General features: G+C 43.1%; 1 protein-coding gene across 1 annotated transcript in view; it reads right to left on the bottom strand.

The window, feature by feature from the left end:
- Positions 1 to 11868, bottom strand: part of UGCG (UDP-glucose ceramide glucosyltransferase) — a 35122-nt gene extending 23254 nt beyond the window's left edge. Inside the window, exon 1 of the mRNA XM_082301554.1 lies at positions 11652 to 11868. Within this exon, the coding sequence (XP_082157680.1) occupies positions 11652 to 11749 (98 nt within the window). The 5' untranslated portion in view covers positions 11750 to 11868. The remainder of the gene's footprint in view (positions 1 to 11651) is intronic.
- Positions 11869 to 24567: the final 12699 nt, after the last annotated feature.

The following is a 24567-nucleotide window of genomic DNA, read 5'->3' as shown; positions in this document are numbered from 1 at the left end:
GTCACTGCTCTCATGCTGCAAATACCTTGGAAAGCTTGAATAAGTGTCCTTTATGAAACACCAGAAACTGAAGGAAGCAATTACATAAAAACAAAAACGCTTTGAAAGAAAATGCTAAGTTAAAATTTAACACTTCTACACTCAACATCATGTTTGACTGCATTTCAGAAGAGCAATTTTAAATTTTTTTTTACATTTCCAACAAATAAGAACCAGAAAAACCAACTTATCAAATTTTACCTTATATCTACAAAAACCCACAATACTTGGTTCATACTGTCAAAAAAATACTGCCCTCACCACAATACAAACCACACGAAAGAATCTCCTTGGAAATGCAGGTATAAAACATATGTATCACCTCTTAAAAATGCTTAAAAGGAAATGTGAAGTAACAATTTTGAACTCAATTTTAACTCAATTTTTAGCTCAAAGTATTTCAGTATAAAGCATTTGGGATATCTTCTCCATAACAGCTCAGTACATTGACCAATATCTGATTTTCATCAGCTTGAATATTTTAACATGTGTTTATGACCAGACAAATGATACTTCTGCTTCATAAAATAAGCAGAAATAAGGTGTAGCACACTACCCATTATTAAAGCAAAGCAGCAGTTGTCTGGGAAATCATTACCACACAGGCAAATTGAATCAAGATCAAGACAAGTGCTTAATAAGAATAGGACGGCTGCAAATGACATAAACGACATAAAAGTGAATGGTTAACTTCATTCACAGATTCCTTCTCGTGGACTCAAATTGTTAACAAATCCAAGATGAGCCCTACCAAGAGAGGGGGAAGAAAACAAAACAGTCTTTGGTTTACAAACAGTTATTTCTAAAGAGCAGAGCTCAAGTGGTCTAAACCAGACCAAACCAGCTAGCAGCACAAACTGGCAAAGATATCAGTTGTTAGTTATCCTGCTGGTTTAATGAAAAAAGATTGGTCCAATAGAAGCACCCACCAGCTGTTCAAAAAACAGCTGCAAGAAATAAAACAAATCTTCAGCAAAGTGTTGCAAGTAGCACTGGCAAGACAGTCCTAATCTTTCACTTAGTACAATGCACCCCTTCAATTTTCTATCTTTGTTTACTCTTGTAAGAATGCTTTTTACCCTAGCTGTCCAAAGGACGGTGTAAGACTTACTTTATACATGCTGAAACTGGAATAAATTGATTCAGGGTATGAATTCACCCAGGCCAATTATGAGAAGATATAGTCTTGCATAGGTCCTCATCACCCACTATTAAAAGTAATGTATTTAAGAAAATACAAAATTAGTCACCTTGCAATTAGCAAAATAAAAATCTTTTCTTAGTCTCTAGGAAAACATATCTCACAATAAAGTAATTAATACTTTCTTTTAAACCACAGTCTTCAGTAAATGTAAAACCAATATTAAATGTGTCAAAACTACAGTATTTTATTTCAGTTAAAAAACTATTTAAAAATCCTAGTGAACTCTGACACCACTATTTAGCATTACGCAATTCTCATGAGTGATGGACACACATACTGAAGGGTGCTCTGGTAAAATAGTAAAACTAGTAATATGCTCAGCATATAGCCAGAAATTTCAGATTCCAATTTTTAGAGTAATTTATCATCTACCATGCTACTCATCCACCATAATCAAAAGCCATGCTTTTATGGAAACAGTTCATGTAAAGCATCAACTTCTTTAAACTTCTTCGAAATCTTCATATCCTGACAAAAGCTGACAGAAAGATTATAATTTTCCTCATCCCACTATTCAGCTTCTTCCACTCCAGCTCACATACAAAGCTGGATGCTTTTTTGCCCTGTAACAGCTCCACTAATCCAACCCATTTCATTTCCATATTACATACTCCAAATCTTACAGCCTTCTATCTTCCCCTTCCATACAAACCACTCCCAAGACATGTGACAAGTGGACTTTAAAATCAAAACATGTCTATTGTACTATCTTCCCTCTTCTCAACATAAGTTGAGAAACAAACACCATCCAGACTGCCATAATTCCTCTCCTTTAAACGAACACTAGACAGTCTTTAATCTAGGCTTAGGTTTCTTGCATTCTGGTAAATCATTCAGGGCCACTACTACCATAATGTCTACCCCAAAGTTTATAGTCTGTGTCTTATCCTCCTGACTCTCATTACTAAAAAATTGGCATGCCCTAATTGCCTTCAACATTATTGGTTTTCTCCCACATTGTTACCACTCTCAGATTTCTGGTCCTGCACTGTTTAGCTTTCCCCGTTTATCAAGCTTGCAATACAGAAACTTATCCACAATTTCAGTATATGAAAAAACTAACTCCTGTTTTTTTTCAGATATGTCTTCCCCTAAGGATTACCTAAATTTAAGCCTTATTATTACTTGGTGTCAGGTAAACTTCAACTTGTTTAAAATAAGCAACACACAAAACTTACAGCCTCCACACAACCTCCTTCTTAGTCTACTGCTCCATAATAGTCCAGGATAGCTGCCTCAATGTCATCTTTCACAAAAAAATCACCATACAGCAGAGGCTGGAAGGCACCTCTGGAGGTCAGCTAATCCAAGTGCCTGGCTCTAACTGGGGTAACTAGATTAGGTTGCTAAGGACCAGCCAGTTTTTCCTGTCTCCAAGGACGGAGCCTCCACAAACTCTCTGGAACGCCTGTTTCAATGCTCAGCCATGAGTGTCTCCTTTGCTTTGAAATAACAGTCTTTCACTTGAATTTGCCCTTGTTGCTTTTAATCTTGTCACTAGGCACCACTGAGATGAGTCTTGGACCTCACATCCTTCATTCCTCCAAACAATCAGGTATTCACACACATTAACAGGATCCCTCCAAGCGTTCTCCAGGCAGAGTTCCAGCTCTCAGCCCCTCCTGGTGTGTCAGATGCTGCAGTCCCACCATCACCTCTGTAGCCCTAAGCCAGAATTGTGCCAGCATACCCATGACTCATACTGGAGAGACCAAAACTGTGCTCTGCACTCCAGACAGCCCTTCTGGTGCTGTGTACAACAGAAGGATCACCTTCCTCAACCTGCTAACAATGCAGCAATGGCTTTCTCTGCCAAAAGCATGTTGCTGTTCATAATCAAAGTGATGTTTGATTGGCTGATTGGCACCAATCAGCACTCACAGGTCTCTTCCTGCCAAGCTGCAGTCAAGCCTGTCAGTCTCTAGCCTGTACTGATGCACAGAGTTATTTCTGCCAGGTGCAGGACACGGCATTTTCCTGGGTTGAGCTTCATATCTTGTCAGACCATCTCTCCAGCTTGTCTGGGTCCCTCTGAACTTATCTGGTCTATTAGCCACTCTCTCCTGTTCTGTACCATCAGCAAACTTGCTGATAATGTCATATACTCCATGTCATTAATAAGATGTCAAACACAACTGGTCCCAGAAATTATTAACACCTGATGATTTTGTGCATCTCAAACTTAGCATTCCTTCAATAGTTTCCATCTTCTATCTCAAACTAATATTATCATATCAATGCACTGTGTGCATACAGCAAACTGTGAAAATTTGTTTCAGCTTCAAGCAGGGGATGGAACTGAACCCTCAACTGGCATTTCCAGCCTAAAGCACTCCAATTTCCTTCACAGTGTTGAAAAAAATGGCTTTCACCTCTGACTCCAAGTTGTTAGAGGAGATTGTCCCACTCTGCTCTGCACTGGTTCAGCCTCCCCTCAAGTACTGTCTGCAGTTTTGGGCACAAGCATACAGAAAAAAAAAAGATACAAAGCTACTAGAGATTGTCTAAAGGAGGGCCACCAGGATGGTGACGATTCTGTAGGGAAGCCTTATGAGGAGCTGCTGAGGTCACTTGGTCTGTTCAGCCTGGAGGAGACTGAGGGGAGACCTCATTAAAATTACAACTTCCTCATGAGGGAAGAGAAAGGGCAGGCACTGATCTCATCTCTGTGGTGAGCAGTAACAGGGCCCAAGGCAATGGCCTGAAGGTCAAGGAACACAGGCTGGATACTAGAAAAATGTTCTCCCACAAGGAAGCAGTCAAAGCATGAAGTCTGCCAGAGTTAAGGAAGTGTTTGGACAACACTCTCAGGCACATGGTGTGACTCTTGGGGATGTCCTGTGCAGGGACAGGAGCTGGACTTCTATGATCCTTGTGAGTCCCTTCCAGCTCAGGATATTCTGTTTATTGTGACCTCTGCATTCCCACACCCTATCATTTTCCTGTCTTCCTCCCCAGTAACCACTTGACTTCCAATCTTCGCCTTGCTCTCTTTCAGATTTGCCTCTGCTACAATGTTGTTCTCCATTTGCTGAAAATCCATACAACCCATACAACAAAGTTGCACGCATGTAACACTGGCGGCAAACACCTTCGGGTTTCTGCATAAAGCAGGGCCTATCATCAATGCACAGATTATGGGAGACAAGGTTATGGAGGGAAAAAGCAGGAAGATTAAACGTCACCTCAGACGAAACAGAAGCCTCAGATAACTTTCCAACTTTTCATGCCTCTCCAATGTCCCAGTTTATGGTCAAACACCTAAGTATTTCTTTTGCTTGCTTTTAACCCTTGAAGAACTTTTGCAAAAAGACACTGCTAATCAGATCGTGAATTTGCTCCGTTCCCTGTTGCACACATTCAAGATCACAGACAACAATCTGTTGTTAGTCACCAACACTTTACATCATCCTTGTCATCAGCTACATAACTGGAAAAACTATTTACCTTGAGGTAGACAACCTGCATAAAACACTTAAGTGTAAGTTGTTCAAGTTGAATAAAGGCTCCTTTAAGTCACATATCCAAGAACAGACACGGCATTCTGCATGTGCTAGACATCTTCCCACCACTTCCTACAGAAGCTCTACTACAATCACTCTTTGCAGTTCTCCAGGTTTGGTTATCAACAGGAGGCAAGGCTATCTCTCATCTCATAAAGGAGTATTTGGATTATCTCCATCAGAGTCTACCAAAATGTTTGTTCACTTATGCTTGGTAACACTTGATAGTAACAGGAGAGTTCTCTAAACATTGCCTTTTAAATTAGTATACACTACAATCTACCTGGCTCCTATCTGCAACAGGATGTGTCTGCAGCAGTTCCACAAACCAAAAAAAATGCAACTTGATGATGGCTAATTGAGTAACTACTGCTGCTCTTAACAGGTACCCTACCCAAGCTATTGCCAGACACTGGAAAACCTAAGAAAGTCCAAAAAAGGAGAGAGTCCCACCAACAAACAAAAAGGCAAAAATGAGATGACAGTGAGAAAGAGAGATTAGAGCAGGATAAACCTGGACACAAATTAAAGACTGAGCAGCAAGAGAGGGTCAATGAGGAAAAAAAACAAGGGTTGACAAGACAAACAAACAGAGAAATAAAGAGACATAAAACTGTTATTTTCTTAAGAATTCAGTGTCACAATTACTATGCAATAAGAGATTATTAACCAAAATATCAAAATTACTTCACATAAAAAAGGCAGAAGTTAAACATCATATATGTGGAAGTTTTTGTTTAGGTTTAGAAGCCATGTTTAAGAAGTTCTTCAATGTTGCAGAAGTACCTCTGGAAACTTGAGTTTAATGCATCTGTGCAAACTGGATTTCCTCCTTGAGCCCACAAACACTACAATAAGGCTATTAATTACTTCTAGTTTCGTCTGGGTTTTTTATTACATGTATACATTTATGAAAAGTCTTGATTTTCACTCAGCAGACAAGGCCCAGTTACACCCAAATGCCACATAAATGCAGAATTCATTATTTCTTCATTGACTACTGTAACTAAAAGCTTTTAAAAAGAATTTGTCTAAAAACAGCAGTATGTTTATCAATTAAGTGACACGCAGTACCCTTCCCACTTACACCTGGGAACCAAGACAATGAGCAACCTCAATATCAACTTACTGTGGCTGCCTTAAAGTGATTTCCATCAAGTGCTATAATTAGAATTGCCACTGACAACTGGGACAAGAACAATGAAGACTCAAAGCCAGAACATGACTTCACATGAGTTCAGGTTTTTTGACCAGATAAATACAAATGGAAAGACAAATAAATAGCTTAAAAGAATTACCAAACATTATCTAATGTCTTTAATATCTTTATTGGGGACCCAGACAACAGGATCAAGTGCACCGTACATTCATAATGACACTAAATTGGCCAGGAATACTGATTTGCTGGAGGGTAGGAAGACTCTGGAGAGGGATCAGGATCGATAGGCCAGGACCAGTTGTTAAGTGGTGTTCCACTAGGGTGGAGGTGGTGCAGGGGTGTGAGTGAGCTGCTGTGGGTGCTTAATTGCTATCTGCATTTAAGCCATGACAGTGGTTCAACAAGGTGAACTGCTGGGTCCTGCACTTTGGCCACAACAACCCCATCCAGTGCTACAAGCTGGGGGCAGAGTAGCTGGAAAGCCGCCCAGTAGAAAAGGACCTGGAGGTCCTGATCAACACCTGCCTGAACATGAGCCAGCCATGTGTCCAGGAGGCCAAGAAAGCCAACGGAATCCTGGCTTATAGCAGCAACAGTGTGGCCAGCAGGACCAGGGGAGTGACTGTCCCTCTCTTCACTTGGCACTGGTGGCCACACCAGTGAATCCTGTATTCAGTTTTGGGCCCCTCACAACAAGGAAGACATTGAGGTGCTGGAGCATGTCTAGAGAAGGGCAATGAAGCTGAAGAAGGGTCTAGAGAGTAAGTCCTGTGAGAAGCAGTGAAGAAGATGGGGATGTTCAGCCCAGAAAAAAGGAGGCTCAGGGGAGAGTCCTTATCACTCTCTACAACTCCCTGAAAGGAGGGTGTAGCCAGGTGGGGGTCAGTGTCTCCTTCTAGGCAACTACTGACAGAACAAGTGGACATGGCTTCAAGCTCTGTCAGGGGAAGTTCAGGTTGGGTATCAGGAAGAATTTCTTCACAGAAGGGGCTGTCAAGCATTGGAATGGACTGCCCAGGGAGGCTGTGGAGTCACCTTCCCCAGGGGTATTCAAGAAACGACTGGACATAGCACTTGGTGCTAAGGCTTAATTGACAAGATGGTGATCAGTCAAAGATTGGAATCAATGATCTTGGAGGTCTTTTCCAATCTAAATGTTTCCAACCAAAATGTTTCAAACCCATTGAAATTAGAGGGAAGAAGTGTCAAGAACCAGATTTTGCAAATGCAGTATGGAAGAACAGCACCTTAGCTTTGAGCTACAACTACTACAACTTTGAAAGCAATTACAGCATGAACCAATGCAAAAGAAATATTGTCTTGACCTTAATCTTAACAACTGCTGAAAGCATTTCAAGACAAAAAAGCTTACTTTCTTGAATAACTCCCTTTGCCTACTTAATTCACACATTCTAAGTCTTTTGCTAAATCAAACTTTTTAAATACCAATAGAAAACCACAGAAGGATGACTGTCTAGTCCACAACAGCTTTACTGATATGTCACATTATCTTAGTACTCTAGAGGCACAGAGGAGACCTTACAGTTCAGCAACAGAGCATGGCTAGACACAGTGCAGACTGAGTACAAGCAGTACCTCAACAACTTTTAAAAAGTTAAACTAACAATACTGTCTGTAAAGAGAAAACAGGAAGACTAATTAGTTTCATCTTTCTTACTTCCTGTAACAGGAACAATGTATTATTCAGTATATGCCAAGTATCACCTAATTCTATTCTATTACTGCATCCCCCCCCGACATAAAAAAGCAGTTTCTGCCCATAAGTGAAGACCCCTTCATACCTCAGGGGTCTAGGAAAGGGTGCAGCATACTGTGTTTGCCATCCAGGATAAAACTAGTCTCTGTGAGACAAAGGGCACTAGTAACAGCGTCCAGCCACCAGCGTTCTCAGGGCATAACACCAACAGTCATCTTTTATCTGGGGTCCTTTCCCCGTAAACATGCTCCAGCATTCAAAGCAAATACAGTTGATCACCTCCTCTACTATCCTGCTTGCAGGACCAGGCCACTCCTCCACATACAACTCCATTAGACAACCCCCTAGCCCTCCTCCCTTGCACAGGGCAACGCTAACACGTGGCACAGGCTCCAAACTCACCGGCACACTGCCCTCTCTAGCCATCAGCTACAGTTTCCCAGCACCACCACAGTCACTGCAAGGACAGTTCCCTGGGATGGCTGCTTTAGTGTCCACCATTTCTTTATTTTCATTTCAAGGAGCAGCTGCGCGGTCACACTATGGGGAGCTGCGGTCCTTTTTCCTCAGATCTGCCGAATCACTGTAACCAGGGCACCTCCATCACAACAGCCTGTGAACCCAGAACAATTTGCAATTTGGTCACCTCAGTGCTACCATCTGCTCACCTCCAACCATGGGCCACTGCTCTGCACTGAACACTAAACACCCCTGTTGCCATCAGCCCATTACTCTGTCAAAGACAGCTCCAACTCTGGCCCTGCTGAGTTGGAGATTCCAGAACCCTGCTGGAAGCAGACTTTTCTGCAGGGGCCTCAGAGGCTGAGACTGGATCACTCCAGTGCCCCCCCCCCCCCCCGCTAAGTTTTCTGCCTGTTAACACACAATTTTTACATATACTTGTAACACAAATTCCCATTTACAAAAAATACAACTCCTTCCAGATTTCACACCACTGCAAACACTCTAGATGCAGGCCATACCAGGTCCAGCTGTTGCCTGCATTCCCCTCCAATTACTGTCACAGGCAAAATTGCCTCAACTCAGGCAATTCTTTTTAAATTATTGGCAATTATCAGGCAACTAATTATCCACTTGGGTATTGAGGCAAAAAAGACAAACAACCTAACCTTCAGGGAAGGGCCTTTCGCCCTCCTTCCCCAGGCTCTGCTTCAGAAAGAAACATTTTCCCCCTCACCCTCCAATTTGAATTACTCATTTGCATTGCTCCTTACACCCGGTCCCTCCCCAGCCCTTCAGCAAGATGACACAGGAGGCAAGGTTCAGCACATAATGGTTTTTCTGCCATGCCTTACTTCTTACTCATTTTCCTCCACTGCTCGTTGTGCCTTAAACTGATACTCTGCTCTAGCAGGTGTAATTGCTCAGGAGTGACTTATTGCAATCCCTTTGGCAGAGTCTGTGCCCCAGTATGGGCCTGCCATAGGCTGCAGGCTCCTCAGGAAAGAGTCAACCATGGGACTGCAGCCCCTCAGGGAGTCTCTACCCCAGCACAGGTTGCCCACAGGTCCCTTCAACGGTGCCTTACCTGCAGCTCAGAGTGCACTCAGGAGTGCCCCTGTCCTACTGTTGCCTTCACAGCAGGCAGTCCCTTTGAGGGGATAGCTCTTGTGGCACTGACTGTCCAAAAGTGTACTCTTCCCTCTAGCTCTTCCCTGCTCTTTCTTCTCACATCTCTTCGCATATCTCATCCTCCTTCCTCCTGTTCATCCTCTAGCACGTCTTCCCCATTTGTGTCTCCTGCCCATTACAGTTGTCACTTATTCTTGAAAGATTTATGAGCAGTAGCACCACACACACTCACTTGACAGGCTGAGATTTAAGCATGCAATGGACTGTTTTAATCAGCTTTAAAGCTGACCAAAATCAGCCATGACCAAAGTAGTCTCTTCCCCCACTAAGCACCCTTTCTGTCCCCCAGTACTGAAATCCTGCCATTTGTGTCCAAGATAACCCACACAGGTAGTTTTCAAGAAGTTAATTATCCAAGTGAATATAAGATCTAAGGGTAACTGAACTACAGTAGAAGAGAATAAAACTACTAGAGCTTATAAGTGATTTCACATTTTAAACAAACATAAAAAATAAAAACAAGAGAAGAAGCAAATCTTCAGTATGCATGAATTCAACTCAGGAAGTGTGGACGGCATGAGTGAAGAGTGGTGGATTGAGAACTGGCTGAACAGCGGATCCCAGAGGTCATAATCAGGGTCCAGTTGGAGGCCTGTTCCTAGTGGTGTCTCCCAAGGTTCAGTACTGGGCCCAGTCTTGTTTAACTCATCCATCCGTGACTTGGATGAAGGGGCAGAGGCCTCCTCAGCAGTGTCACTGACAACACAAAGCTGGGATGACTGGCCAATACCCCAGGGTACTGTGCAGCCCTTCAGAAGGACGTTGACAGGCTGGAGAGATGGGCGGGGAGGAACCTTCTGAAATTCAGCAAAGGCAAATGCAGGATCCTACACCTGGGGAGGAACAACCCCAGGCACCAGCACAGGCTGGGGGTGACCTGCTGGAAAGCAGCTCTTGTGGAGCTCTGGTGGACAACAAGCTCTCCATGAGCCAGCAGTGTGCCCTGGTGGCCAAGAAGGCCAGTGACATCCTGGGCTGCGTTAAGAGGAGCATGGCCAGCAGGGCAAGAGAGGTGATCCTGCCCCTCTACTCAGCCCTGGTGAGCCTCACCTGCAGTGCTGTGTCCAGTTCTGGGCTCCCCAGTAAAAGAGAGACAAAAGAGAGTGTCCAGCAGAGAACTATGAAGATGATTAAGGGACTGGAGCATCTTTCATATGAGGAAAGGCTGAGGGAGTTGGGCCTGTTCAGCCTTTAGAAGAGACAACTGAGAAGGGGACCCCATCAGTGTCTATGAGTATCTGAAGGGAGGTGTCAAGAGAATGGAGCCAGGCTCTTCTCAGTGATGCCCAGAAATAGGACAAAAGGCAGAAACTGATGCACAGAAGTTCCACCTGAACACGAGGAAGGACTTCTTTACTGTGCAGGTGACTGAGCACTGGAACAGATTGCCCAGAGAGGTTGCAGAGTCTCCCTCACTGGAGATATTCAGGAACCCTCTGGACAGTCCTCTGCCATGTGCTTTAGGATGAACACGGATGGATGGACCAGGTCATCTACTGTGGTCCTTTCCAACCTGACCCATTCTGTGAGCTTTATCACAGGTACCTATCAGATGCAGTAGAGCAGCAAGAAAGGAGAAGAGATAAGCACAAGGAAAGCAAACAGAAAATCAGGTATTTCTAATCCTAGTAGTGACGCAAGAGGGCCTTTTACTTAAAGAGAGCAAAACGACTATCTACAAAGAGATGCATTCTTAATCCTTTCCCCACATACCCACAGAAAATTCCTCTGCCAGGTTCTATCTGCCTTGTCAGTCACTAAAATGCAAACACTGCTCACAAACTCTAAAGGTATTTTTACTTGGACTTATCCAAGAAGGATCTGACTCACTATATATACTTGTTTTACTAGTACTGTCATTATTTCTCAATACAAAAAAGAAGTGTGCTTATGGCTGGCACAGAGTACTGTGTTCTTTCAGTTGTTCAGCCGTACAGCGGTTGCAGAGTCAAACATTATACATTTTGTAAGTCCTGTGTACTCTGGTCTCTCACAACCACCGGGAAAGCCATGCTTTACAGGTGTATACAGGCACACAACAAACCCCAAGCCTCCCCCAGCAGCACTAAAGGCAAAGGAGCAAAGATCACGGCACAGAGCAGAAGGCAGAAACCCAGAGGGCAGTTTTTACCCGAAGACCGACGGCAGGGACACAGCTGTGCCCTGAGCACGGCCAGCCCGAACCCCAGCTGGGGTGGGTCTGCGGGAGGCACACCGGAGGGAGGCAGGCGGACCCCCGGGCTGACACCCAGGGGCAGAGGAGCCGCCGGCCCGGGGCGGAGGCGGCGCGGCGGACGGGGCCCGCTGCCCCGGGCGCGATGGCGGGTGGGCGACGGAACAACGCCGGCGCCATCCCCCCCGCACCCCGGCGCTTACGTGTAGATGATGGACATGAAGTGCATGAGCCAGAGCACGACGAAGAGGATGAGCCCGAAGATGGCGAGCCCCTCCGAGGCCAGGGCCAGCACCGCCATCCCCGGGGGGCGCGGCGGCCCGAGCAGGAGCCGGCGGCGGAGCGGAGCGAGGCGGGGGCACGGGCGGCCCGAGGGCGGCGGTTGCCGCGGGCGGGCTCTGGGGCGGCTCTGGAGGCGCCGCTGCTGCTCCGCACCGGCCTGCGCGCGGCAGCCGCTGCGCACCGAGAGCCGCCGCCGCCGCCTTTCTGTCAGCGCAGGAGGCGGGGCGGGCGGGCACATCCGTTACCGGCCCGGCCCCCGCCCGCCGCCGCCGCCGCCGCCGCCTGACCTTGGGTCCAGCCCCCTCGGCCGCCGAGGGAGGCGTGGGGCTGAGGCGGCGGGCGAGAGCGGTGCTGCCCGCCCGGTCCGGCCGCCGGGGAGGGGTGTGGGCGCGGCAGAGGGCTGGCTCCGTGTCGTCCAACTTTGGTGTTGGCCGCTGAGGGGAGCGCAGCCCCTTATCCACAGAGGTGGGGGTCGGGGGTAGCTGGATATTGCCGTTGTTGCCGAGCATCTCTGAGAAGAGACTGCGGGAGCTGGGCCCGTTCAGTCTGGAAAAGAGAAGACTGAGAGTGGATCTCATTAATGCATATAAATACCTCAGAGGTGGATGGCAAGACCAAGGTGCCCGAATCTTTTCAGCGAGGCCCAGCAACAGGACACGGAACAACGGCCATAAACTAAATCAGAAGTTTCACCAAGAAGTTCCCCGCAAAGTGAGAAAGAACTTCTTTACACAGGCAGAGCACTGGCACAGGCTACCCAAGGAGGTCGTGGAGTCTCCCTGTCCCGAGCCATTCCAAACCCACCTGCACGTGTTCCTGGTTCACCTGTTCTAGGTGACCCTGCCTTGGCAGGGGGGTTGGACGGGATGATCTCCGGAGGTCTCGTCCAACACTAACTGCTTTGTGATTCTCAGATCTAGTACGGGGGGGCTGACATAGGGCTGCATGGCCTTTGTTATTTTTCTGTATTGCTTTTGAGTCTGAACATTTTCTTGGTGATGTTGAATGCTGCAGGATGGGATTGCTATTTCTAGCATAGGCGTGCACCTGTGAGTTGCTGGCAGTGCTGACCTCTGTGAGTCAGAGCAGCTGCTCCAAGGACTGGGGCAATTCGAGCAGTCATACTGCTGTCTCTGGAGGTCCAGCAGTGCTAAACCAACCTGGTGGCTACCAGCCTTGGCTATGTTTGGGTTAGTGCCCAGTTAATGAAAGAGTCAGTTGCTCATTACTAATCCTGTGAGCCAACTATTCTTGCCTTTATTTCGTTACAGGGTTTATGGCAATTCCTATTACTGTGATGTGGCTCTCTTTTTGAGGGGGTTCATGTGAAGAAACCTCCCATGACTTCTGCTCTCTTTTACAGTTCAGCATTTTAGATCTGGGGTCAGAAATGCCAATTTTATCTTTCTTTGCTTATTGTGTAGTAGGCAAACATGCATTGCATTAACTGTTTTAAATTCAACCCCATTAATCTGGGGTATGCTGTGGGAGGATAAAATGACTTGACCAGCTGTGCCAAGCATACTGAGCTTGCCAGAAGAAGCATAGCCATACATAAGAGACTATGTTTACCTGTACATGAGAAGGTCTACTTTTTCTCAGGATTCTTGACCAATAACACAAGCTGAATATTGCAGTATATGCATGTTTTCTAATAGGTTTTTTCCTCCACAGCTCTCTCTTATTAATGTAGGTAAAGGAGGTAAACTGCTACAAACTCAGTTGTGGTTTTGAAAAGTATTCTAGTCACCACAATAACTGTAGAAAGCTTGGTTTTCAAGGTAGCTCTAGCTGTATATGAGAAGTTAGGAGGTAACAATTTAAAGGCAGCTTACTGTCAGAAAAGATGGGATCTCACCTGGTGAGGATTTGACCAAATTAAAAGTATAATTTAAAACTAAAAGTGAAAAGCTACTAATAACTGGTAATAACAGGTGACGTGTCAGTCCATTCTAGAGCCAACACTGCCTGGGTAGTCTGTTAGTTCCTGGTTAATGTTAGTTTCCACATAAATCATGAGGCCAGCAACATGCCTTTTCACTGGCTTCAGTGATTTCATTATAACTTCCTTAAAAATAACTTTTCAAGTAAAACAAATTACCTTCATTTTCAAATTCCCCTATTGTGTTTGTATGTCATTTGTAACTGAAAGTGGCAGGTTTTTTTCTATTCGTTCCTGCATTTAGAGTTTAATGATCACATTTATATTGATTTAAGATTGCCTCAATGAGCTTTGTAGGCATTTTTTAGCCATGATTTGAATTGCCATGCTCAATGTTGGCACAGTCACAATACCAGTTCAGCCAGAGAATTATGAGCTGATACATATGAATTGTTGGAATAGAGCTCATATAACCCTTACTTGGTTGGCTTGTGTGTCTCTTCCAAGGGAGAAACAGCCTATGCAAAAGAGTATCTTGACTTAAAATATGGCAGTACAGGGAACTGAGGAAGATTGAGGGCCTGTCTCCAGTAGTCTGTAAAGCAAATAATCACAGTTTATTAAACTGAAGCAGTAAAGCTTATTCTTTGTCCTAGAAGGTGTTTGCCTGGGAGATTAGATTGAGAGGCTGCTTATTGTGCAATAGGTAGGGTTAATGGTTCCATGCAAACAAACTTTGTTGAGGCTTCTTCATAAATAAAACGAGTAAAGGTACTGATTCCAATACTTCAGCAAACCATACAGATGAATGAGCAGTCCTCAAGCAATGTTACAAGGGAAAACACTAAGCTAGCATAAATAACTTTGTTTAGAAAAGGATCCACCTTTCTGCCATCCCCTCTGGGATGTCATTTTGCACTCTGGTTGTATGGGGAGAGAGAACTCTCTCATGAGGTGTTTAAGGTAAAAAGCTGCAGCACTCAGCGTTTAAGTTGATATCTGGTTTAAAAGCAGAAGCTTCAATGTACTTTCAGGATTGTAATGGAGGAAAATCAGGTATGGTAAGGCCTTCAGCCTGAGCAACTTCTCTAATCAAACCTACTGCCACATGGATTCTTTCAGCGGGTATATTAAGGTTAGTGGGGGAGCAAAGAGTGAAGGTTCCCTGAAGCATGGGGCCTCCTGGAGTTGTGACAGTTCAGTAGCAGGGGCCTTACACTTGGTCTCCTGTCTGTTAGTGTGGAGTGCAACAATTCACAGAGAGCAGTGTTCTTTAGGTAGTGCCAATCTGCCTCCTCAAAGGTGCCTCATTATGCCTTGGGGCATGATACACCCTGGTGTTTTAATCAAGTGCTTGGGACTTAATGCAAATGTGTACTATGCTTAAATTAAAAACAAAATTAGCCCTCCCATGTGCTATAAAGCTGCAGTTCTTTGTTCATTCATCATTTTGCCAAAATATTGATTAACAGTGTTTGAATGTAGTTTGTTGCGGACTGAAAAAGATTAATTTAATAGAAATCTCCTTCATAAAGTCCCTAAGTGGCCTAGATATGAGACTTGTTCCAAACGGCAAAGGTGATGCAATATAAATACTCATGTAATTTTGAACTGATAGAACAGGATAAATATAATTAGATAGTTAACAAAGGAACAATAGTGGATTAACCTGTAGTGATACTGGTATTAATGCTGAGAAGGCTGTGAAAAACAAAACCACAAAAGTTTCTCTTACTAGTGTATCTGAGAAAGCTTTTAACCATATACAAACCTCCCAGTTTTCTTCTCAACCATCAGTTTCTGTTGAAAACCATTGCTTACATAAGCTTTATAGAGACAAAACTGATCTAAGTATCCATCCTCAGATGGCAAGACAGTTCGTCACCTGGATTGCAATTAAAATTGTATTTAAAATCTGCTGAAATGCTGTTTCAGAATTTGTATTAGTGTTTCCAAGTACATATTCTCCAGTTCACTTTACTATTACTGTTGCTGTTTAGAATGGTATCACTGAGGTTCTGGACAAATAGAAGGCAAGGACAAATTTGCTTTCTCTTGCTTATGTGCCATCCTCTTTATGAAAATATAAAAATAAGGGGACAGAGTGGAAGTTCTCTCTTTGTGTGATTAGATCCATCAATGCATCTGCACTCTGAAACCACTTCATAAAATACCTTATTATAAAGGAATATGAGCTGGTAAGGATTGTGTGTCTTTGAAACATGGTTTTAGTACTTTTAACTCTGAAATGTCTGACTTCTTTTATTAAAAATCCACTTTTGTTCCTTATTTTAAATTAAATTGAAGAAATATCTGTATTACAGCTCTGCATGTTTGTTATTATATAAATACTCTGTCTTTCATCTTCCTCTTGTTTAAATGTTTAGATTATGAAAAAAGTATGCAGTTGGATTTGATACAGAAATCTATGCAATTGCTCCCTGCTTGTTAGCCTCCATGCCTAAGTGCGTTCAGAACTTTAAGTCCTAGAGCACTTGTAAATATAAAAGTCTGTCTAGTAGGGGCAAGAGAGAGAGACCAGTAAGAGACAGTTCTGCCAGTATCCTCTTTATCTGGCAACAACAAGCTATCTGATCAGCATATGTGAAGTGGCCTGTGAGGTTTAAGAAATGTAGTTCTAGGCTAGCCATAACACAGTCTTTCTCTCATCTCAAAAAACTGAACCCCAGAAAAATTACACACCAGAGCTCTTATGCCCAAGGATTGAAAAAGTTAAAGCTACAGGCTGCAGTGAAACCTCAAAGTACAAATCCAGAAGGAATAAAGTCTCAGTATTTTTGGTCTTCAGAAATCATTTTGTAATAGAACATAAAAGCAGGGGTTTTTTAAAATATCAAACAATAATGCTTCAGGTACATGTATTTTTCTTGACAAATTGATCAGGCTGATTAACCTATAAACCTCCCAAGTATTGCTGTTGGAAATAATTATGCTTATGCACTCAGCATTAAATTGTGGAATACTTGGAGAATAATTACATTTAGAATGCCAAGGTACATAATTTCACAGTCACAGGATAGCTGAGTTTGGAATAGACCTCTGCAGATCCTTTATTCCAGCTTACTGCTTCAGCAGGTCATCGAGAGTAATTTCCTGAGTTTGGAGTCAATCTCCGTCTTCATTACTCCCCCTGATGGGGCATTTGTGCATGTTGATAACATTTCCCCGAGCCTTCTCAGGTTGAACAATCCACCTCTTTTGTCACTCCTCATATGTCAGATGCTCCAGCCTCTGTCATCCTTGTGACCCTCAGCTGGTCTGTTTCCATGCTACTGTAAGTAGTGGCAATGCACATAACAATGAAAGCCAGGATGATGTTGGCCTTCTTTGTCTAAAGGATACATTGCTGCTTACGGTCAACTTTGTGTCCACCAGCACCCCCAGGTCCTTCTCTGCAAAGCTGCCTTCCAGACAGTTTGCCCTCTGTGTGTGCTGCTGCTTTGGATTGTTCCTCCCCAGATGCAGGACTTGGAATGTTCTTTCTTGAATTTCATGTAATTCTTGTCAGCCCATCTCTCCAGACTGTCAAAATCCCTCTGAATTGCAATCCATCTGTGTATGTTATCAGCCACACTTCCCAGTTTTGTATCTTTTGCATACTGTCAGAAGGTTCAAGCAGCACTGCCCCCGCTACTGACTCTTGATGCATTCCAATAGTGACTGGCCTCCAGCTGGACTTCTTGCCACTGATCACAAGGCTTAGAGCCTGGCTGCCCAAGCCAGCTTTCAGTTTACTTCACCATACCCTTATCTGGTTTATCCTTGTCATTTTATCTATGAAGATGTTGTGGGAGACAGTGGTAAAAGCCCTCCTGAAGCTCAGATTCACAATTTCCAGTTACCACCCCTTATTCACCAAACTAGTCATCTGGACATAGAAGGCTACATAGAAGGTTGGTTTGCACTGCATAGGTCCATGCCAACTATTCCCAGTCACTTTCTTGTTCTTGGTTTGTTTAGAAGTGGTTTCCAGGATAGTTGATCCATCACCTTCCCAGGGATTGAGGTGAGGCTAATCAGCCTGTAGTTTTCTGGCTGTAACTTGTGGCCCTTCTGGAAAACAGGAGGGAAATTTTCTTTCCCCTGGTCCTCAGGAACCTCCCATGTTCTGCCGATGTGTCAAAGACAATCAGAAGAGGCTCACTGCCTCAGCACTCATGTGCATCCATCAGATGGAATGGTCCCCTGTGTGTCCAGTACCATTCAATGTTCCCTAACTTGATCCTCGTGCACTGAAGGTAGGCACTGAGTAATTCAGTCTTATCCATGTCCTTTACCACCAGGTATCCTCCCTGCTTGAGCAGTCTCCTACACTTTCTATGATCTTCCTTTTGCTATAGGGTATTTCAGCATCCTTCACATCCTTCATCAGATTCAACTCCAGATGGACTGTGGCTTTCCCTATGTGCTCAGAAAGGGTGTCTGTATTCCTTCTGAGCTGCCTGTCCTGCTCCCACCTCTTGTAAGATTCCATTTTATATTTGATTTTGATAAGGAGACCTTGCTTATTCATGCAGGCCTTTTCAACCTTTTTCCTTTATATGCTCTGAATACCTTCCATTTCTTTACTGCTTTTTCCTGACTCTTCTGCAAAGTTCTTACTTTTCACTTCGGCAGCCACATTTCATAAGGGTTTGTTCTCCAAGGCCCACCTCCAAATGTTTGCTCTGTCTTGTCCTCTGTTACCTACTCCAGAATTTCTCCTTTTAATTTCCAATTATCAATGAGCAAGAACAGTGGGGCTTTGTTATAAGTAAGTGTCAACAGGTCATTTTTTCAATTTTCATCTGCTCCCTTTTTATTCCTTCACCTCCTCTTGTATCCATTTTTATTTTGAAATTTTCAGAACAAGGATTATCCTTGTTTCATCTTCTGAGATGAAAAGACATTCTTTTTCAATATACAGACTGTCACAAAATTGTCATATCTATACACCAGCATTTTATTTTCTAAAAAATGTCCTATGAAAGATTACATGCTCCCTCTGGGGCATATCATGCTATCCTCACCTCCTGGAAAATAAAGCCATCTGGACGCGGTATTTTGATTATTGCAGAGCCACAGGCCAAGGAAGATGGCCAGGAATCTCTCCCTGTGTGGTGGTATGAGAAAAAGAGTGTGGTGATCAGGGGTGAGAGCATCTGATTGAAACAGTATGATAGTTATGATATTTTTCACATCTGAAGTACAAAAGGAAACAGTGTATCTATATCTATATAATCTATATCTATATGTATTTCACAGAAACACAGAATCAACTAGGTTGTAAAAGCCTTTGAGATCATCAGCTCCAACCTCTGATCTAACACCGCCCTGTCAACTACACCATGGCACTGAGTGCCACATCCAGTCTTTTCTTAGACGCCTCTGGGAAAGTGACTCCACCATCTCCCTGGGCAGTTCATTCCAATGCCCAACCACTGTTTCTGGGAAGAACTTGTTCCTACTGTCCAGCCTAAACCTCCCCTGGCACAGTTTAAGAGACTCTTGTCCTCTCATCCTGTCACTGGCTGCCTGGGAGAGGGGACCGACCCCCACCTGGCTGTTGTAGAGGTTGTAGAGAGTGATAAGGTCTTCCCTGAGCCTCCGTTTTTCCAGGCTAAATATCCCGAGTCCCTCAGGACTTGTGTTTCAGACCCTTCACCAGCCTTGTTTTCATATACATATATACATATATATGTATATATATATAGGCTCCAGGTTGTTTGGGTGTTTTTTGGGGGGCTAGCTTTGCTTCAAAAATAATCTCTGTTTTAAAAGTTACATCTCTAAGGAATCTTAAGCAAACAGCTTCCTTTTAAAAACTAAATCTGTAGCAGGTATTATTACCAAAACTCAGTAAAATAAAGCTCCTTAACATGAATGTAGCATTAAGAAGCAGGCATTCTTTATTATGGCACTGGATTCACAGGGGATATCTCCATCAGTGGAGTTAAGCGTAGAAAAGCTCCCACTTTTATACTGTATTTTACATAATATTAATTGATTTTCCTGGAATAAACACACATAGGATAATTATTTCCCTGAAATTATTATTATTAAATGTTCCATCCCCTTTGCACATGTGTTCTTATATCCCGGGGTTCCCTCTGGTGGTCGTAGACCCCAAAGTTATAGCTGACTGCTGGATAAACTGGTGTTACTTTCCCAAATATGGAAGTAACTTCATTATTTTGCGCCTCTTCTTGGTTAGTGCTTAACACAATCCTGTACAGTAAGCATTGTGTGGTTCCATTGGCTACTAGTTTTGAGCATAAACACTGTATTTTCCCACCAGCTGAGCAAATAGTTCTTCATCTGACAACAGCATGTACATAGAATTTCACATGCTGAGCAGAATATATATCAAAATATAATTGCTCTTTTTAACCAAGAAACACATTAGAGAAATATTGAGTACAAGCATAGAGAGGGAAGAAGAAGGTCCTTTACATTTACATTTTTATCTGTTTAGATAATGTTTAAAATTTACGTTTTTCATTAATAGTTTGGAAAATAAACTTGGATTTTTTCACAAGTATCTTTAAAAAATACTAATTGTTAATTGTGCAGTTGGATACACACTATGCATGGACTTTTCACTTGGACATTGTTTTATTCATGGAACTCAATTGGCCATTGACATCACCTCGTAATGGCCAATGTCTTCTATGGATATTTCAGTTTTGTAAAGATAAGGAAAAAAATCAGGGAAAATTGCAAATTGATTAGATAGCTACATATTTCATGATTTTCAGAAGAGTAAACTTCATGCTACAGTAGGGTTTCTGAGTTTTCATCAGTGCAAACCTTCTTGAAAATTGCAAAGTGCAAGTTATACTACTATTAGAAACATGAAATCAAGTTTCTTTTCCCACCTGCTAGACCCAAGCCAACCCTCAGGGTTCTTTGCATCTCTCAACCCTTTTTACTGCACAACTGTTACATTCTTGTTAATGCAAGCAAGGATAGCCAAGAGCACATTCCAAAGTCTTAGTGGATTCAATGAAGGACAAGCTGTTTGGGGACTTAGGAACCAAAGGCATACACCAAGGGCTTGAACTGGGGGAGAGAATTTGGATGGGGAGCAACAAAACAGAAACTGTGGTCAAGAGAGTCCCCTTAGGCTACAGGATCAAAAACATGAATGTTTTTGTAAGCCAAAAGTAAGAGCCGAAAAGGGTGAAATCAAGGGAACAGAAGTGAACTAAGTAGTCATGTTTCATGACTGAATGGGACGCTAGATCTAAAGGTAATGTTTGTTGCTTCCAAGAACAAGTATTTGATGCTCCAAGAATACATACAGATACAAACAATACATTTAAATGGATCTATGGATACTGACGCTGAGATTAGTCCTTAAGGAATTCCTGGGCCCCAACATTGGACACCATGGTACAAAAATGGTGGCTAGGGTAGGAAGTGGTTCCTTAGCTCTGTAGAAGCAGATCCAGGATCAGCTGGAAAGCTCACAGTCCTTTCTCTCTACTACAGCCATGACAGCCTGGAAGCAGCACTGCCTTGGCCAGATAGGTGAGCAAAATTGTAAAGATGTTTTGGTCATTACTTATCAAAGCTTAGAGGGTGGAGGGAATAAGTGCTTTGGAAAGATACCTGTCTTAGAAATCAGGCTCAGCCCTGCCTTGAAGCAGAGTGGCCCAGCAATTTCTGAAGTCCACGTTAACACACTGACGACAAGATAACTCATGATTATTATAGTCCAGAGTATCTCAGAGGGTTTCCTGCTCATGTCTCAAGGGCTGGAATTAGAGCATGAGCCATTAGCTTCGTCAGAGGCATCCCTAAGGAATGCCTCTTTCCCACATGGCCGCGCAGATACGAGTTATATTTGAACCTTTCCCAACCGCTACAGAATTGTCAAGCATCCAGGAATCACTCTGCACTCCCGTACAGAGTGCTGGGATCTCCTTTATGATATCTGTGAGTATTTGCATGCAGTTTCCCACAATATGAGTGGAGGTACAGACTGAGGATGGACGGAAGGGTTATGTGTAAGTAGCCAGAATGCACTGAGACATCTATTCTAGACATGTGCTTGGTTCTCGTCACAAAGAGTCACAGATTCATAGCACTGATTGAAAGGGACATCTTGACTTGTTCAAATTCTACCTGCGTGCTGCTAAAAGAATCTGAGGACAGTGTAACCTAAAGACAAAAATACACAGCTAAAATTGTTAAGAGGAAAATTTGTCTACCATTTTAAGAATACTGGTTTTAAAAGCTATTTTCGTGGCTATTCCTGAAGTGGTTTAGAAACAGTTGTTTCTAAATAGTTGTTAACAAAGTATTTCAATCAGATATGAATGATTCCAGAGTTGTTTGTTTAGCTGTTATTGCTGCTTCTCCATCTTACCACAATGCTTTCTGATATTCCAGTTCCTTTATTTTGTGAAACTAAGCTCAATAATATAGGTCACAGGAACATGGTAAAAGCTGCTGTGCAGCTATATTTCACAACCACTTGAGCAAGTTTTCCCAACTCTCTTTTTGGGAACACCTCTTATTTACCATGTCTAGTACACGTGCATGTCCTGCAAAGGCTGTACCTGCATTTCTTTAAAGGAGTTGCAAGTAACAGGGCCCTGTATCTGAGAAGCTCTGCTGTTCCAAATTGTGTGATGTGTTTATAGCATAGTCCAGACCTGCTCTTTCAGACAGAGAAATGTTTTTTTCCAGAACAAAAGAACTGTTTTGCGCAGGACTTGCACTAGCAGAGCCATGTCACAGTTGTGTGCTGAACTGGGCTAACAGGTCACAACTTCGGTAGCTACTCCTGCACGACTGGGAGTTGCACAGGGTGTGGTGAGCCGAAACTAGCTGAAACAGTGGGGGGTCCTGCAGGAAGGGTGTTTCCCATTGGTGACTCCGATGTTCCTTACCCTGCTCATAGGGATCATCTATTCTGACCTACGCACATTTTCCGCAGCAGTTACAGACTCGGGCTTTGCACAGCGGTGTGCATCCAGTTAGAAGCAGTGAGGGTGACCTGAGATGTCTGAGCTGCCAAACTTCCTGTATTGTGGGTCATTTGTATTTCTTCTGTGGTTATTTAATTACCACTTTCACAGTGAAGCAGCTGTTAAGTGGCTCAGAAGACATTGAGTCTAGACAGGCACAGTTTGAAACCTGAGTTTTCAGTTTCTCTCTAGATAACCGATATAAATGATGCTATCTGAGTTTCTGTTTCTAAAAACATTCAGTATTTCCATAGCATTTTCCTGTTCTTCGCAAATGAAAGATCATCCTTTGTTGTGTTGTTACATTGTCCTTGACAGGAGTTATTCCTTAAAAATGTGGGGAAAACTGCTGAGGAAATTAACAAGTTTCAGTTACCATGTAACCCCATTACAAAAGCACCACAGTTTAATGTTCTTCTAAATTTCTTTGCAAAGGAATATTCTTATAATTGGGTGCACAACAGGTGAGAGAGAACGATGAACTTTGATTTATTTACAGTGGAGCCAGCTCTGAAATAAGAACTCGATTTTTTAAATAGTGAACTAGCAAAATTCTATGTACAATTTCCTTTCTCAAAGCAGAACCTGTTTTAATTTGTTGTAAATACTAAGTTGTTAGGTGTTATGTGAACTGGTTTTCATGCTGGGCACTGCTCAGCAGTAGAAGAGATGGGGGGGATAGAGCTCTTAGCATCACGGTCTTTTCTGGTAGTGACTTCTGCTTTACTCAGGAGTTCTCTATGCAGTTCGATTTTCAAGTTGTCCCAGAGAGTGACTGTTACATAAAGACTTACAGATAGGAATGAATGTGATTTGGTATGGATGAATAGTAGAATGCTTTCCAAAAGGATGCCCCTGAAATTAAATATCAACTCACCTGCTTCTGGAATCAACTGCTCTCATCAACCTCCAGTATCTGTCATCAGCCCTGCTTATATTTGTGAGACCAGAGTATTGCCAGGAACAGAAGTATAAGCAGCTGGTTGCTGTTGTGTTAATGTTAGTGATATCAAGCTGGACATCAGGGATGAAACAATGGGAACAGCTGCAGGATCTATCAAAATTTCACCTTGTTCAGGACCATGATCTGTTTCAGATATTGAAAAAAGTGAACAAAGAAATGATTGAGTAATTTCCCCCAATTTCATTTAAGTTTGAGACCTCAGCCCAGAGCGTGAAAGCTACAGGGTTTTTGTTTGTCTGTTTTGCTTGTCTGCAAGCCTTCTACTTGTCTGTCTGTCCTAAAAATCCCTGTGCTAGAAGAAAACTTCTCTTGAATCAGTATTATCTTGAGTGCACTTGGAGATGTCATGAAAGCATCTGGGAGACACAGCTGCTGTGCCCTTTGCCTCAGGACAAAAAGTTCAGTCCTTCACCAGTGAGTCATAACTGGGTGGATCAGCTGTAATACAGGGGACAGGTTAATTCTGCATGCTTGTCATCATGAGCCATCGTTGCATTGCATCACATATTCCAAGCCCATGGTGTCAGTGTAAGGTGTGACAGTTGATTTTGACAAGTAGGAAGCAAGAGTCTACAAATTACTGCATCCTCCAAAAGGGGCTATTAGAAGATTATATCTTCTCATCCTTTTCTTAGTGACTTGTTCTGGCTTTTATTACAGTTAAAGGTTCTTTTCAGGCATGTAATTGTTGTAAGTTTGAATATGGAAAGGCTATATTCTGTTTCTGTGTATCACTACTGTAGGGTCCTGGGTACTTGCAGAAATCAGTAGGCATTTTGTCTTCAGCTGTCTTCATCACAGTTGAATCAGAAACATTTTATGCATGCCCTTCTAGTAACCTTGCCTTTGCCCTTTCATTCTTTTTCCCTCTCAAGCAAATAGAACTATTACTCAGGCACCAAATGTTTTGTGTGTGTGAGAGAGTACAAACATTAGATATGGTTAAATGGGCAATGTTTCCTAGCAGTCTAAAGCCATTTCTTTGCTTGCATATGTGTTTGTGTACTCTTATC

The sequence above is a fragment of the Coloeus monedula genome, assembly GCF_965178545.1.
Source record: "Coloeus monedula genome assembly, chromosome: Z".
Lineage (NCBI taxonomy): Eukaryota > Metazoa > Chordata > Aves > Passeriformes > Corvidae > Coloeus > Coloeus monedula.
This window is presented reverse-complemented; position numbering and strand designations above follow the sequence as displayed.